The sequence below is a fragment of the Xenopus tropicalis genome, chromosome 7, assembly GCF_000004195.4.
Source record: "Xenopus tropicalis strain Nigerian chromosome 7, UCB_Xtro_10.0, whole genome shotgun sequence".
NCBI classification, from domain to species: Eukaryota; Metazoa; Chordata; class Amphibia; order Anura; family Pipidae; genus Xenopus; species Xenopus tropicalis.
Window position 1 is genome coordinate 44,452,629 of NC_030683.2, and position 16,852 is coordinate 44,469,480.

Sequence of the window (16,852 nt, forward strand, 5' to 3'; positions counted from 1 at the left end):
AGGCAAGCTTTGTATCATGCCAAAATCTTGTGTATGTGCCAGAATGGGGGACCTGATGCACATGCCCATGCACTGGCTACACAATTGAAAATAAGTGCTTAAAGGAAAGTGAAAGTAATTGTTGGCCCTCCTCTCTGCCTAAGGCATAGAGGCAGGGGAGGCCCTATATTACGACAGATTGGATTTTTAAATGCCTTTAAAATGGGTATGGATGTGGCAATAAAAAAAAAGGAATTTATAATACAGCTTTTTATGTCGGGGTGACAGGTCCCCTTTGAAGGTCGAATGATTTAATGTTTGGATTACATACATGTTGCTCTAGCTATATGAATACAGACATAAACCACGAAAAGCCTTCTACAGTACCTACCTGCACACTAGTAAAATATGTATTAGTAAAGTAAAAATGGAACATGTTTTTGTGCGGAAAACCTTTGTTTTCTATTAAGCTTCCTTCTCTAAAGTTAGCGTCACACATCAGAATATCCAAGGCTATTGTGAGATATGGAGAAAATTCCATGTGCCTTATATTTCTCCTGCTGATACAACATCCAGCATCCATTATTCCGGTATGCGGGTATCCTGCTTTCCACTGTATATTTATAATGGTAAGAAACTGCAATATGGATGAAACAATGATAGTCTTTAAAAACATTTATTAAGCAACATCTGTGAGTGCTGTCTGCTGCTCAGTGCAACAACATATTCATATATATATATCAACATGAACCAAAGGTAAAATTCAGGCAGTTAATGAAATATGGGTCAACATACAATAATGGCATATAAACAGATCCCCAAATCTAAGAAATAGTAGGGAGTTTCAAGTTTTATTGTCATATACAAATAACAATGAAGCATCATTACCGTAATGAAATTTTTTTGACCTGTGTTCCTCCCAACTTTACATAGACAAAAAAATTCAAAAATTCAAATATTAAATATAATAAAAGCGTGCAATAAAGGGAGGAAACATACATACCATAGGCTAATGCACACTATGCATGTGTTCACTAGCGGAGGAAAACAGTCAGCAAAGAAAACACAGATATTACCCAATGTGTGTTGTAACTGACATGAATGGCATTTGCCTGTCTCCTTACACCAAGGGAGAATTTCAGTGATAAAACTCTGGTGTGCATTTTGTTATCTAAACTAACCCTGCATGCGCAGTGACAGAGGATACTATTAGCCCATACATAGGGCTGCATTGTTCAGAAAACAGAACATTTTCTGGAAAATACCATAAGATAATCTAAAAAGAAACAAGGAGATTGTACCAGTAAATAAAAGACAGCTGCCAACCATGTGGGCTATTCCCTTTTGCACTACTAAATGGAACATTAAATTCAAGTTTTTAAACTCTCTCTCCTTACACTCTGGGGTATCTCCCTGTATCTTTTTTACTTCTCAGACATTCATCCAAACAAATGCATACATCTTCAGGCGCTTACACTTCATGATGCTGTGTCTTACTTTGGCCTTTATCAAGCATTTATGTCAGCTTTTAGATGCATCCAAACATTTACGGTCCCATTGGCTAAGGCTGCTATCAATCATGTGGTGATGATGGAAGTAGTTGCACTGAAAAAGAGTTGTTGTCAATTATAAACCACCTCTGTTGATAAATATGCACATTAGTTAAATAAAATGTAATTAAACCATGTACTATTGGTCAAGAGAGATCTGTCATCCCAGCATAAGAACAATTACGGCTATCCCCCAACAATAGCCAAAAACATGTCAAGTGCAAATTATTGGCAGTAGGAAAATATTTTTAGGAGATTAGACGCCAAAGGTAAAGAAGATTTATAATGGACGATTAATCACCATGTACGCCATCACCTTAAAGTCACATTTTACTTCCTGTCCTGTCGAGCAAGGAAAACTTAATCAGAAGCCCATTAAAAATAAACTTACCCTCCCCTCCCCCAGGTGCAACCTGTTATACTTTTAGATAAGAAGCAGCTCATTATAGAGGCATCTTCTCAGAGGGCTGATGCCTTGTTTTTATATTGCTTGGCAGGACAGGAAGTAGAATGTGACAGTATTAGTTTTAGATGTTGCCCTCTCCAGTGCAAGAAATAATAATAAAAATCACACATGTCCTAATATATTCATCAAATGTTAAAATATTGGGTATACTGCCCCTTGAACTGAATCCCAACTTATAATACAATCAATCTGTATAGGAGGCAAAACAATCCAATTGGGTTTATTTAAATTAATTTTTAGTACACTTATTACTTATTATTTAGTACACCAAATCTTCGGGGGACTGCGGGAAACCAAAAGTGATGTGTATTCCATTTACATTCTTGCCGGTGGGATGGTATTTTGTAGAAATTGTGGTAGTGAAGATTTATCGCAGGCGACTAATCTTGTGTGCCACTGCCCTAAAGCATGGTGATTAAAATAACAGACCCCTTATCCAAATAACTCAAGATCCCAAGCATTCTGGATGACGGGTCCTATAACGCTGTAATAAATAATTTGTAACAACTGTAGTTTGGCTTGGTCCTTTTGTTTTTTCAATTCACAGAGTAGTCCTCTCCTTAGAACAGTGATCCTCAACCAGCGACTCATGAGCAACATTTTACACATTTTACACCGCCTTTGATGTTGCTCCCAGTGTCCTCAAAGAAGGTGCCCACTTTTACAATTTTGGCTTGGAAGCAAGTTTTGGAAGAGTTTTACTGCAAGCAGAGCCTCCTGCAGGCCAGCAGTTCACAAGATGCAACCAAAAAGTCAATCACAGCACTTATTTGGCATCTGCAAAAAACTTTTTCATGCTTGTGTGGTTCACAAGTAAAAAAAGTTGAGAAACCCTGCCTAGAATTATACTCTCACTGAGGTACGGAGTCTTCTGTGGGCTGAAGAATTTTTAATAGTATATCCTATGCTATTGAATGCTTATGTATAGGATATACTATTATGCTGCACATTCCATACATCTACCAGTAAAATCATTCCAATATCCATTCAGTGTGAGTGAAATGCATTCCATTCAATATTCATGTACTAATTACATCAGTTGATTTGGGGATCAGGCCTGTTTGATAATCGTATGTGCCAATGTATATCCGATACATAGACAGGCTGCCATATCATGTTTGGCCCCTCGTACCCCTTTTGGCTCCTTGTCACCCGCTTATGTTTATATGGCATGCAGGACCTGCTGTACAAGGACACAAGATTTCTATGGGTGTTTGGAACTATTACTGACCAGGGATGGATATAGGTACTACTCTAAGCACCCCCATTTTTTTTCTCAAATTCACTGAAAAACCTATTATATATATATATGTATATATAGATAGATATAGCATGAGCAACAAATATCGTTTGTTCTTACCTTTAGGACCCAGAGCTCAGCCACATAAAAAAAACAAATAGCCCAATGGATGAACTTCAACCTCCTTCCAATCAACCTTTTTTTGTTTTGCACCCCCATCTTCTCACGCCTTATATCTTCCTCCATTAGTCAGACCTTCACCGCCAACCTTTCCTTCCATTCTGTCTGTTCTTCATTCTAGCCCTGTCCACTAATACACCCCACCCCGCTACTTTGGTCTCTTCTGCAGCCCTGAGCTGTTCCTCTGTACTCTGCACCCCCATATCTCTCAGCTCAGCAGGCATTACTATGAGAATTTCCCTGCAGCCCTGTGCTGTTCCCCTGTACTCTGCACCCCCATATCTCTCAGCTCAGCAGGCATTACGATGAGAATTTCCCTGCAGTCGATCCGACTGCACCTTATTTACGGTCCACAGCGCTTCACTTGGACATCGGCGCTACTGGAATTATCTATGAGATTCAACTCTAAACCTGCAGAGACAAACACTGCCCATAGAAAAAACTCTCCGGTCTCAGCAAGTTGCCGCAGAAAGCTTTCTATGAGTCGGAGCGACATCTTAATGACTGTAGAACCGGCCACATCCAGCCCTGCGCTCAGTCCCGCTCCTACAGGGAACACGCTCCCCACCCGCTAGAGCACAAACTCAGTCAGAGACGGAAGGGGAGGCGCAGCCAGAGGCGTCAGTACGTACTGACATCACATCCGCTCCCCCTCCCATGACAAGGATCTGATACACACAAGACACAGGAGTGTATTTTTAACATACAGCTGACATGATGACATTATGACATTATATGAAATGATGGCCTATGACATTACTGACTGTGCATTCCACCGTCTCCTGCAGTTTTCCCACGCTTTTCCATTAGCTTTGGTTTAGTCAGTTGGATGTGATGGAACTCATGTTTGCAGAGTGGGAGGATGGCGAAAGATTTTCCTTTGAAGACTCTGATAGGTTTGAGGAAGACTCGCTTTGCTCCTTCATCTCTGAAGCAGAAAGTCTGTGCCAGAACTGGAGAGGATGGAGGAAACAATCTGGAGGGCCCAATTCACCGACTGTCAAAATAAAAGGTAAGGGCTGATCTGCACTGCTTCTTCCCTGATAGTTTCTCATATGGCACCCCTTGCTTGTCTTTCTCTCACAATGTAAAATAGTCTGCATTGGCAATTCATCAGTTCTACATCAGGATAATAATAGAACACACTGCATACAATCAGCCTAGCCACACACACTCATTCCACATGCATTTAGAGATATAACAGCATGGACAAGTGGTAGAGAGGATCTGGTAATACTTAGAAGAAAGACATGTAGTTTAAGTTGAATACATATTGACTGATGTCAGGGTTATTTAAGGTTAATATTGTGGAATTTGGCATTCAGAATGATAGCTGTATGTTCAACCAGTTCAAACTTTTCAGGCTAAAAACTGTCTGGTGAGTGGTTTCCATTCATATGAATGGCAGGAGGCACATTGTTTCACTTGAAATAAACTGGCAGACAAATACTGCATTTGACAAGCCAAGTTCACCTTTAGAAAAGTTTCAGTAAAAAAATATATTTGTGCATTTAAATAATATTTCCTGTGTTGTTTAATCAACATGCAGCAGGTACATGGGGAGTAGAAAAATATGGTGTAAAATCTGAGGAATGCATAATGCATTATATTTTGGTGCAAAAACAAAAATGGTGTAAAATGCAGGAAAACTTAAAATAAGGGCTCTTTAGCTCCAAGCTCTTTGCCTTATCCAGGAGGTCAACAACCCCCTGCCTGTATAAGACACTGCAAAAAGTAGTATAGTAGAATGGCATCACACACAGCACAGAAAAAGCACAGTTATTAGAAAACTATACCCCCAGAATGAATACTTAACCAACAGATAATTTATAATATGTTAAAGGAGAAGAAAGGGCTAATAAAGAGTTATTCTCAAGCTGCAGGAATACCTTCAGTTGTCTCAATAGTTCCCTTATAGCTCCCCATATTTCACCTGTTCAGATGATCAGAAGCCAAACAGGAAGAAAAAACATTGAGCTGTGTAATGAAAGTTCCCATAATGCCTCACTCCTGCCCAAGACCAAGTGTAAATGCTCAGTTAGTTAGACTATGAGTCTGCTTCCTGCTGATTGGCTCAGATCCACATTCCTAAGGAGGGGGGGAGTGAGTTCTTAGCATTCTTGTATGAGGGGGGAGCAGGAGAGGTGAGAGAGCAGAGAGCTGCGTGTCTCTGGCACATGAATTACAGACACAACAAATCTTTTTACAGAGAAGTCGGTGCAGCATTTCTGTGAGTGCTTATGGCTGTATTTACATAGACCTTTCTGATAAAGCTTACTTAGTTTTTACCTTTCTTTCTCTTTTAAGTGATCTATTAAAAAATCTCGCCAAAAAAAAAAATAAAAAAAATGTATATATATATATATATATATCAGTAAATATTGCTTTTTTACATCCTTTCCCTGGAGCCACCATTTAGTGATGGGCTGGGTGCTCCCTCAGAGATCACAAATAATGCAGCAACTGTAACAGGAAGACGTGTGGAAGCAAAAGGCAGAACTTTGTCCATTCATTGGCTGATGGGGCTTAGCATGTATGTGTGCCTTGGCTTGTTTGTCTGCACTGTGAATCCTATGATCCCAGGAGGCGGCCCTTAATTCTTAAAATTGCAATTCTCTATTTAGGATTACCCAATGGCACATACTACTAAAGTATTTTTCTATGAAAATGGTTTATTTAGATGAAGCAGGGTTTTACATGTGAGCTTATTTTTGCAATATATTTTTTATAGAGGCCTACATTGTTTGGGGGTATAGTTTCCTTCCTTTTTAGGTTCAGTTGCATGCCTTTGAGATCCAGTTGGATGATTTGATTTTACCAAACTGATAAGTGACATGCAATGGAACCATAAGGGAAGGTGCAGGAGTCCCTGATGCTTGCAACTGTGCTGGACAAGGCAAGGTGGGTGACCCATGGTCAAAAGCAGAGCGCAGAGAGCTAAAGATACTGGAAAAGATGCTGAAAACATTACCATTTCTATTTAAACCCCACTGAAAAAAGATTAAAGCACAAATCTAATTATTTATTGAAATATTTTCTTTAAGTCATCAATGGAAGCAATCTGCTCCGAGGGGTTGTTGCTTATCTTTAAGGGACCGATAAAATGCTTAGAGGACTGTTTTTTACGTCATCTGAAACTTTTGCAGCAGTGCAGTTTTCCAAGGGAATTCTAAGTTATTGGTTGCATTAAACATATAGTTAATAAGTCTGAATTGCACAAAGAAAAATAATTAGTGAAAGTAATAAGTAATAGTTGCCTTTTCAGGAGTAATGGACCTTAAATTTCCCCAGACAAAAGTAAGTAGCATTTGCTCAAACATTTTGCTTTGTAGCCAAGTTGACGTAAGGCGTAGTCCATAGATTGACAGATGTATTGTAACTTGTAGATAACATGACTGATCCGTAACATTTATGCTACAGAGGCAATATTCTACATTTGTGGATTTCACTTTGCTTAATTAACTTTTTGTTGTTCGTGATGTTATTGTACACATAGAAATGCTGTTGAATGCTTAGCATAAAAACAGTGTTCATTCAGCATTGGCTCATAGTTCCTGTTTGTATAGCCAGACAGTAAAACAAGGAGCTTGTATATTTATCCATCTACCATACCCCTAATGGACAATAAATAGGCCGAAATGTGATTTATGTTTGAGTGGCATAAAGCCAAGTTTGTGTATAAGCTTAGTGCCATTGTTCACTGTTTTAGCAACACCAGTTCACTTCATCCCTTTACCTGTCAGTAGTAACTTTCCATTTAGCAGAAACGGAAAGGAACCTGCTTATAACACATCCTAGTGCCACTGATATGGGTATCTCCAATGAGAACTCTAACTGCCAGATTTGTGAAGCTCTCTTGGTTGGACTCCAGTGTGCACACAGGTAGCACATTCCTAATCTTTTTAAATGTAAAGTTGCCTTTTTTCACAAGATGACCCCATTGATATCAGTGATCCATGTGCCTTTGCCCTGTTGGGCTGCCCTAGTGCAAGTTCCTATCTTCAAAAGCATTTTAATTTCCACTTTATTATGACTCCTCCATAAAATGTAAATATTTCTTTCACTGACTAATATTGAAGCAAAAGACAATAACTTGCTAGTTGAACCATGGGTTTAATGGTTGAATGTCAGCTTGTGTGTGCTGAGTTTACTTGGTAGGTTGAACTTGATGGACTCTGGTCTTTTTTCAACCCTATGTATCTATGTAACTATAGGCAAAAAAAGTGAATAACAGCAAGCTGAACGCTAAAGAAACCCTTCCAATTTTCGGGTCTTTTGATGACTCACTGTGATCTAAAGGGAGTCAAATGCAAATAGGATTTTCTTTCTAGACTGACACGAGGGGGTATATTGATCATGTTGTGTAAAAAGTGGAGTAAAACATTACTGGTGATGTTGCTCATAGCAGCCAATCAAATGCTTTAACTTTTTTTTTTTTTTTTAATTGAAATCTAATTGCTGACTGAATATGGTCTATTAAAACTGCCTCCTGAGGAACTTAAACATAGTAATGGCTAAACAGTATATAAAAAACAGGCTTACTGCCAACTAACAATGGTTCACGTATGGCAACCTTAAGGTCAGTGGCATTATTGCTTGACAGTGGGGCAGAGAATATTTTTCAACTGTCATGAAAGTATGCTGGGAGTTCTTAGGTGTTTCAAGCACATTGTCCCCTGCCCAGTAAGATACAAAATGCTCAAAGTTGCCCAATGTGCCATTGCTGTAAAATATACATTACTTCCAAAATATTTTATTTTCTGGGGTAATCAGGGAAACAAGTCACACCTATATAGAATTTAACAACAAAGTTACTACTGATTGATATTGTATTACTAAATAAACTAACGAAACATAACAATTTTTAACAACAAAGTTATTTCCAGTTCCTACTATAAAGCTTCTAGGGGCCATCAAGATAGCAGTTCATAACACAGTTATTAAGACCTGCTGTGGACAAAAGTCCCTAACCTTTAAATCCATTAAAGGAGAAAGAAAGGTAAAAACTAAGTAAAGCTTTATCAGAAAGGCCTATGTAAATACAGTCATAAGCACTCACAGAAACGCTGCACTGAGTTCTCTGTCAAAAGAAACAGGATTTGTTGTCTCTTTGTTTTCCTGTGCCAGAGACATGTAGTTCTCTCCTCTCTCCCCTCTCCTGCTCCCCCTCCCTCAAGAATGCTAAGAGCTCCCTCCCCACCTTAGGAATGTGTGATCTGAGCCAATTAGCAGGAAGCTATCTCATAGTCTTGCTAACTGAACATGTACACCAGTCTTGGTCTTGGTGTAGGAGCGAGGCATTATGGGAACTTTCTTTACAGAGCTCAGCGTTTTTTTTTCCTATGAGGCTTCTGATCATCTTAACTGGAGAAATATGGGGAGACCTTTCCTTCTCCTTTAAAGGACAAGGAAAGGTTAATATAAATTAAAAGTAAGTCTAAAGGCATTCTTTTTAAGTACTTACTGCATATCTAAAGGGATATGGTGCTGGCAGCCTACAGCAGTGTGAAGACTCCAGTGACATCACTGAAATCTCTCTCCTCTTCCTGCAGGCTGCCAGCAGCAGCCTTCAGTAGCAATGCTTTCAATTCCTATCCTGTGCGCATGTGTGTAACTTGATCCTGTCTCCTGTTCTGGCTGGGCACGCTTCCTGCATGAGCTCCCTAATGAGCTACACATGCCCACAAGCCAATCAGAAGCGGATCCGCCGTTGCCATAGCAACATTCAAGCACTCCCTTCATTCATTTTTTTTTCTCTGCTAAGGACGTGTGCCTGGGGTAAGGGGGAGGGAATGACACACATGTGCAGTATGAAGCAAGGAGGGAAAGGAAGGGAGAATACCTTTTTAAAGATGGCTGGCCATTCAAGAAAACAGATAGAAAATGTGAAGTAAGTGTGACTGAGTAAATATTTGATTAGGTGAGCCAAAAGTGTGGCGTTTTTACTAAACAATAGGAGGACTATTGGGCAGTATGCTTTTTAAATTTTGACTTTCATTCTCCTTTAAATGCATCCATTAGGTACGTGTCCAATTCCAATGTACTTAAAGTTGGCAACCTGTGGGTCAACTCAGGATATTGCTTAGCAACCGGTTTATTGGGTTTTTGATCCTTATAGGCAGTACTGGCCAACCTAGGGCATCCTGACATGGACAAGTAACCAGATACATAACATGTGTGGTGGCTCTAGTTGTGTGATGTCTGATTTTAATAGTTTGACCCGTTTGGGGGTGAACAAAACTGGTATCTGGAAGCATATGGTGGCCAGTATATGCATGATGTACACTTTTATAACAACCTGGTTTAACATTAGTTAAACAGGTGTTTGTCTGTTGTTTATAATACTACATTGGGTCATTATTGAACCAGCAAACTCTGGCTCTGTTTGTATCCCCTTATGGGTGGTTGGGGGCAGGATAGTGATGTACAGTCTATGGAGTCTGGAACCCTGTGGCAATTTATTCATGTAACACACAAGCAAAATCAATGGAAACAGAGCCTAAGGGCTCTGGCACACGGGGAGATTAGTCGCCCGCGGCAAAACTCCCTGTTCGCGGGCGACTAATCTCCCCGAGTTGCCTTCCCCTGCCATCCCACCGGCGAACATGTAAGTAAGACTTGCGAGTCTTTTTCGGCGATTTGCGCGAAATCGCGCCGCCGCGTCTGCCATCCTGCCGGCAACTTACATGTTCGCCGGTGGGATGGCAGGGGGAAGGCAACTCGGGGAGATTAGTCGCCCGCAAACAGGGAGTTTTGCCGCGGGCGACTAATCTCCCCGTGTGCCAGAGCCCTAAAGCAGAATAAACAAATATTTACTTCTTACATTTCATTAAAGACATAATTAAAAGCAGTTACTGTATAAACACAATGTTTTGTGCATGTAATTTAGACTTCCCTACAGATCTAAGAAGCCAAAAAATTCAACGCTGGAATTTTGAGCAATTTGTTTCTAGGGCAAGGCACAATAAGGGCATTTTCTGTTTATTAAGAGGATGTTTGCAGCATTTTCTGCACCTCCCTCACTGTGATAAATCTGCAGGGCAACCAAAAGTGGCAAATATCCCACCCCCTTGCCCTTACTTGGGGTGACTTTACTTCTACACATCATCAGCAGATTAGCATATGGTGAATATTCCCTTACAGAGCCAAAGGCATAGATTCTCTGTAGTTTTTTTGCTCAATAGCTACAGCAGATACAGCAATAGCTACAGCAGATTTTGAGCTCCATGCCTTGGGATATCTTCTGTTTCCTCATTAAGTTCATGTTCCATTTTATAAGGCTCTTTCACTCAGTCTCCCTTCTGCTCACTGAAATGTGTAAAGGTCATAAAGCACATAAAGGACCTTTAGTGCCAGCTAAGTTTTAAGCCAGAGTATTTAAAGGGGAACTCTTCCACTGGCTTCCAAACCAAAATGTGTGAAAGAGCCCCACGTAACACAGAAACCCCTTAGATACCTATCACTGTAATCTGTTCCTTTAAAAAGTATGAATAAATACAATTTTTATGTGCTGGAATCCCACTACAAAACAGTTCTTCTCTTTCTGTGCCGTTTGACATTTTGGCAGGGGAGGAGGGCCTAAAACATTGATGTAACGAATTGCACTGCTTGCAGACAGCATGCAGGAATCACATAACCCACAGTGCATTGCACCGTGATGTTCCCTTCCTTAATGACATCATGTGAGCAGGAAATTGTGGGATTTGGAGGGTCTCAAAGTAGTCAGCCATATCAGCAGAAGAAAAGGGTGCTAAGCTTAGGTAACTGTTCCAAACCATAGTGTCACATTAAAAATCATGAAAAGGCTGCATATTTTTTAATTGATGATGACGATATATTGCAAAGTATATGTTTAGTTTATGCTGAATATACAGCTTTAGTGCATATCATAGAGCTCCCATGCAAGACTGAAGGCATAGATGTAATAACAATAGTCATAATAATAATAATAATAATAGATGTTGATTAATAAGTAACATTTGTAAGTTTGATATTTTAGCAGTCCTTCATTGTCCAACAGCAGCAGCTTGTGCAATTGTTCATACCAAACAAATCTTTATTTTAGAGTGTGACCTGAAAAGCCCTCTGCGAGCTCACTATTGTTGGATTGTCCACTAAAAGTATTGCTCAGATTTTCCATTTTAGGTTTCTTTTTGTCAAAACATTTAAGGGCAAAGGTAAACAGACAAAGGCACTACTTTAGCTCGTCGCATGCTTTGCTTCCAGCATTATCCAGTCTAACAAAGAAACACCTATAACTGGCCTTTGGTTTCCTATATTCTGCTTTGAGACATCTTGGGAATCTATATTGAAGAAATGTGTTGTTCTGCATCACAGCTTGATATTACCTGTATTATGTATTTATCTATTTAAGGAAGAAGGTTAGCTCTGGGGCTGATATGTTATTGTTCTCTAATCGAACAAAAATCCATTAAAAACAACAATTTCTGTTTTATTCCCCAACATCACTTTAACTTTAGAGCAGCCAAATGTTTTCAGCCAAACATAGCAAAACCTGGCTCCGTTTGTATGTTTCCATGCCCATCGATAGTAAAGGAACTTGCTGGTTATAAGAAAGGATTTGTGAACCATGTGGTCACTACATAAATACATCTGTTTCCTTTTAGCAAAAGAACAATAGATTAGTTGGATTTTTTTGTAATAATGGAATGCTTCTCTTTCATAGGATAGTCCTAGTCTAGTGTGGGCTTCATAAAGACTGGGAACATTGACAAGAAATCTATCTTTCAGTAACTAAATATTTTGTGATCTCTTTCTCCAGGGACGTTTGGTAAACATTTATAGCTATCGTAAATATAGCTTTAGTGTCCACTTATGTATTTGTGGCCTCCGTAGCACTTCTGTGTAGTGCCTTATCCAGAAACCCTGTTACGGGGTGGCCATCTCCCATAGAACCCAAGCAAATAATTCAAATTTTTTAAAATGATTTTTTTTTTCTGTTATAGTAAGACAGTAGCTTGTACTTGATTTTAAATAAATTGCATAAATCCATATTGCAAAACAATCCTATAGGGTTTATTCATGATAGACTCCAAACTCTAACATAGATTTTGCAAGGGTACTAGCACATTTCATAGGGTAGAACCACTTCCTTCAGTATCCTCCAGGGTTATTAGGCATGCTGAAATTATATACCGTTTACCGTAACTGTATACCGTATCTGTATACTTATGTATGTAGTAAGTATCACAAAACTGTCAGTGCTGGAGAACAACATGACTTGGTACTGGTTGGGACATCTTGAATTATACTTTTTTCCTCCAGCATCCCACAGCATTGGAGAAACACAATATGAATGAAGGTTGCACCAAAGCCCGGGTTTTGTTTGGGTTTTAAACTCTTGTTATCATGTATGTGACTTTACTGCTCTGGGCAATTGAGGTCCAATCTCTATTTCTGTAGAGAGCTGATCCATGGGACCTTTTTAGTGATTTTCATAAATAAATAACAAGTAAATAAATAAATAAAAGCAGTGATCGTGACATTAAATCTAGAAGCATAATAGATAAAGCATTAGAGGGCTACCATTAGGTTATTACTGATACATGCATAACTGAGGCTCTCTCATACACACTGCCAATTAAATGAGGTCAGGATATAGAAAGTACAGAAAACAATCAGTTCTGTTAGTGCTTTGAAAGTAATGAATAAAGCACTAAGAACCTTCTGCGCTCATTATCTACAATTTTTTTTTAATTTAATGGGCATTCAAATAAATTTCCATGAAGGGAAATGACTAAAACCCTAATTTCTGAAATAAACTCTGTGCACCACTTTTTATGTATAATATTTTAAATAATGTGATATATTGGTAAATTGTCCCACTACTCTGAGAAAGTTGCACAACATTGCTTTAGGTAGTATGCTATATGATTTCTTATAAATAATAGTGATGCACTGAATCCACTATGTTGGGCTTTGGCTGAATTGGAGTTTTTCATAAGGAATTCAGCTGAATCCTAAGGGCAGGGGTACACGGGGAGATTAGCCATCGCAGCGACGCGTATGCCATCCCTCCGGCGATTTACATTCTAGCCAGTGATATGGCTATCACTGTGTACCCCTGCCTTAAACTGAGTCCGAAGACTAATTTGCATGTAGCATGTATGTACAGTATGTATGTATGTATGTATAACTTTATTTATAAAGCGCTACTTATGTACGCAGCACTGTACAGTAGAATACATTAATACAAACAGGGGTATTAAAATAGATAAATACAAAGTATTAAAATAAGCAAAAATAAATAAAAGATACAATTGCAATAAGATAAGAGTCAAAGACACAAGAGAATGGAGGTCCCTGCCCCGTAGAGCTTACAATCTAGATGGTAGGGTAACTTACACAAATAGGCAAATATAAGTGCTGTAGGTCACAGAGGGTGACATTACAATATAAGTGCTAGTTCCCTGGTCAGGTGCTGGGTGAGTGCTCAAAAAGGTAGTCTTTAAGTTTGGTTTTAAAAAGACTGAGGGAGGATTCTCTCCGGAGGACATCAGGGAGGGCATTCCAAATGTAGGGAGCAGCAAGGCAGAAAGGTTTAAGGCGGGAAACAGCAGTTGTAGTGGGGGGCGCAACCAAACGATTGCTCTGCGAGGAACGAAGGAGTCGGCCAGGAACGAAGGAGACACAAGGGAAGACAAGGCTCTTTTTTGCTGAATCCCACTGAAAAGGGCTCGGATTCATCTGAATCCAGGATTTGGTGCATTCCTAATAAGTAGTAAATAAAAGGCTAATGGAGTGAACAAATCATTCTTTACATAATATCTGGAGCTTTCATTACACCTCTTGAGTACTTGAAGTTATTAGTGTTCCCAAAAATTTAAGGGAAACCAAAGTTTATTTCTAAGTAGGGGTTTCCTTAGTGACATGTATTACTAATTTAACGTATGCAACAGCATTTCCAACAGTTTAAAAGAAGGTATGCCATTTCTGAGAAATGCTGAGCCTCCTTTTTAATTGGTGAAATAAACATTTGGATTAATAGTTGGCCTACTGGGTGCAGAGTAAAATCCAGCAAAATCTTCTTCCCTTGAGACTCACTCATCAAGCACAGTTTAGTTTAGGGCAGAAGAAGTGAGGGAGAACTAGCAGGGCTCTTTCATGGTTGACATCTGTCCATATCTGTCCTTGTCCCTTGACAGAAACTGTAAATATGCAAACGCCTGTAGTATATGCTTAAATGACAGAGAAAAATAAATGTACCAGTCACCCCTGTGTGACTAGAATTGGTTACTTTTCTCTCCTCTTTTATGAGAAGAAAATGCATTGACCCAGGATGCTTTTTATAAGAGCAACATAATGCTATTATTTTTTATTCTGCCAGGGATCTCTTGGTTGTGAGCACCTGTTCCCTTCCTCTTCTGCCCCCTTCCAGCTTTCAAGTGGGGGTCACTGACCCCAGCAGTCAAAAACTATTACCCTGTGAGGCTACAATTTTATTGTTATTGTTACTTTTAATTGTCTTTCCATGCAGGTCCTCTCCTATTCATATTCCTATCGTTCATTTAACCCACTTCCTGGTTGCTAGTTTAAATAAGACCCTAGCAACCAGATAGCTGCTATAATCCCAAACTTAGCAATAGCAAATGATCTCATATCAATTTTTTCAAAATTCTAAAAGAATTTAATGGTAAACTAACTCTTTAAGCACATGAACTTAACACTTTCAGGAAATGGTGTTGGAACAGTTTTTTTCTGTCCTTTCTCTAACTGTTAAAGAATAAAGAACCTGCAAATAAATGTTGACTTTCCTTAATGATGGTTATCTATAATGTATCATATAATTTAATGTTTTTAAAATGCCAAGCACTTTGAGGGGGGTGCATTTGCGACAGTATGCATGAATAGATACAATAAAATACAAATACAAGTATCCCTAATACTAGCTTTGCATGTATTTATTGTAAATGTTGATCTTTTCAGAAATAACAGTGAGATTTTGTTTCAATTTAGGTGCTTATCAGATATTGTAAGACTCTAGGTTATAATGCCACTTTCTGACTGATGGATATTGCTTCTTTTCCTTCCCCTGTATAGATGGGTTAGTGAATCCTTTGGTAGAGCTGTCTGCTAAACAGGTGGCATTTCACATTCCGTTTGAAGTTGTGGAGAAGGTTTATCCTCCAGTGCCGGAGCAGCTGCAACTGCGCATTGCTTTCTGGAGCTTTCCTGAGAATGAGGAGGATATCAGGTATGTAATAACCAATAGTCAGTGAATGCAATGTAATACTAGTATGGGATTGATAACCTGGAGATATGTTACAAAGTCTAAATTACATCAATTATGGTGTGCTATTTAATGTTTAATAATAATTTATTAAGCATGACATTCACTTTGTTATATGAGTTAGGATAAACAACCAAACAAAGTTATTGGGTATTTTTAATGTTTAGAAATCGATAGTAGCTTAAAGGCATGGTGATCCGTATTACAGAAAAAAACTCTGTCCATCAACTCTTAGGCATTCCATATAATAGATTGCATGCCTGTATATATAGTATATATATATATATATATATATAAGTGTAGAAATCAGGCACTCACGTAAAGGTAGAGATAAATAATGCCTGGGTGCAGGATAGCAAAATATAAGTATAGTATGTATAAATGCCGCACTCACAGGACATATGAAAACAAAAAAGTATTTATTAGCAAGAACTAAGGTTTCGGCTGACACAGCAGCCTTTCTCAAAGTGAATGTACAACAAACAAATCCCCCAATAAACCCAACAGTGGCGCCAAAACCAGTATGACATCATCAACTGGGCGTGTATTGTCAGAAAAAGAGAGAAAAAAACAAAGGAAACAAAAACTAAAGTGAAAACAAAATTTTCGGACAGAAAAGGACAAAGTGCAATTACCAGTGTAATTATCAAAGGTTGAACACCTAATGTGAGAGAAATTGATGAAAAGTGAATGTTAAAATACTTGTACACACATGTGCATGTGCTGAACTATAACTCACAAAGCGTATTCATGGGGTAAGGCAAGTCCCGGGTACAGTTAAAAAGGGACGCCAGTGGTGGCAGGGGGCAAAAGGTATAGTAACCAGTAAGAAAGCATTGAGATGCCCGCATATAACACTCGGACCGAGCGTAGGGAAAAGACGGTCATAGGTTTGCGTCATGCAGTGACCGTCAGAGAAATAGAGCAGCGCTGCTGACTTAGCGGCTCATTCAAAGAAGGTGTATATGTGCGCACAGCGAGGAATGCGGGCACAACGTGACATGCAGCAGTGTGATCCGGGACGGCTAGTAGCACATATGAAGATGGAATCCATATGATACAGGGGACCCAGTATTTCAATATTGTGCACAAATGTATGCCTTCCAAGGAGCGTTTTGTAAGGCCAATAAAGTTATAGCCAAACTGTGTCGTTTAATGGGGTATAAGTGCTGATTCCAATGGACAGG

At 39.1% G+C, this 16,852-nt stretch overlaps 1 protein-coding gene and 1 long non-coding RNA gene across 3 annotated transcripts in view; one reads left to right on the forward strand and one right to left on the reverse strand.

The window, feature by feature from the left end:
- Positions 1 to 639: 639 nt before the first annotated feature.
- LOC101734604 lies at positions 640 to 4,003 on the reverse strand. Its single transcript, XR_208792.4, has 2 exons — positions 3,356 to 4,003; positions 640 to 1,584 (listed from the first exon to the last, which is right to left on the reverse strand). It is a non-coding gene; the product is annotated as an uncharacterized LOC101734604 (long non-coding RNA).
- Positions 4,004 to 4,033: 30 nt separating this feature from the next.
- Positions 4,034 to 16,852, forward strand: part of zswim8 (zinc finger SWIM-type containing 8) — a 60,580-nt gene continuing 47,761 nt past the window's right edge. The window contains exons 1-2 of one of the 2 annotated variants that reach the window (XM_012966846.3): positions 4,034 to 4,427; positions 15,476 to 15,629. In XM_012966846.3, coding sequence (XP_012822300.1) covers positions 4,250 to 4,427; positions 15,476 to 15,629 — 332 coding nt within the window. In that variant the 5' untranslated portion in view covers positions 4,034 to 4,249. The remainder of the gene's footprint in view (positions 4,428 to 15,475; positions 15,630 to 16,852) is intronic. The other variant, XM_002935767.3, reaches the window with a different exon arrangement.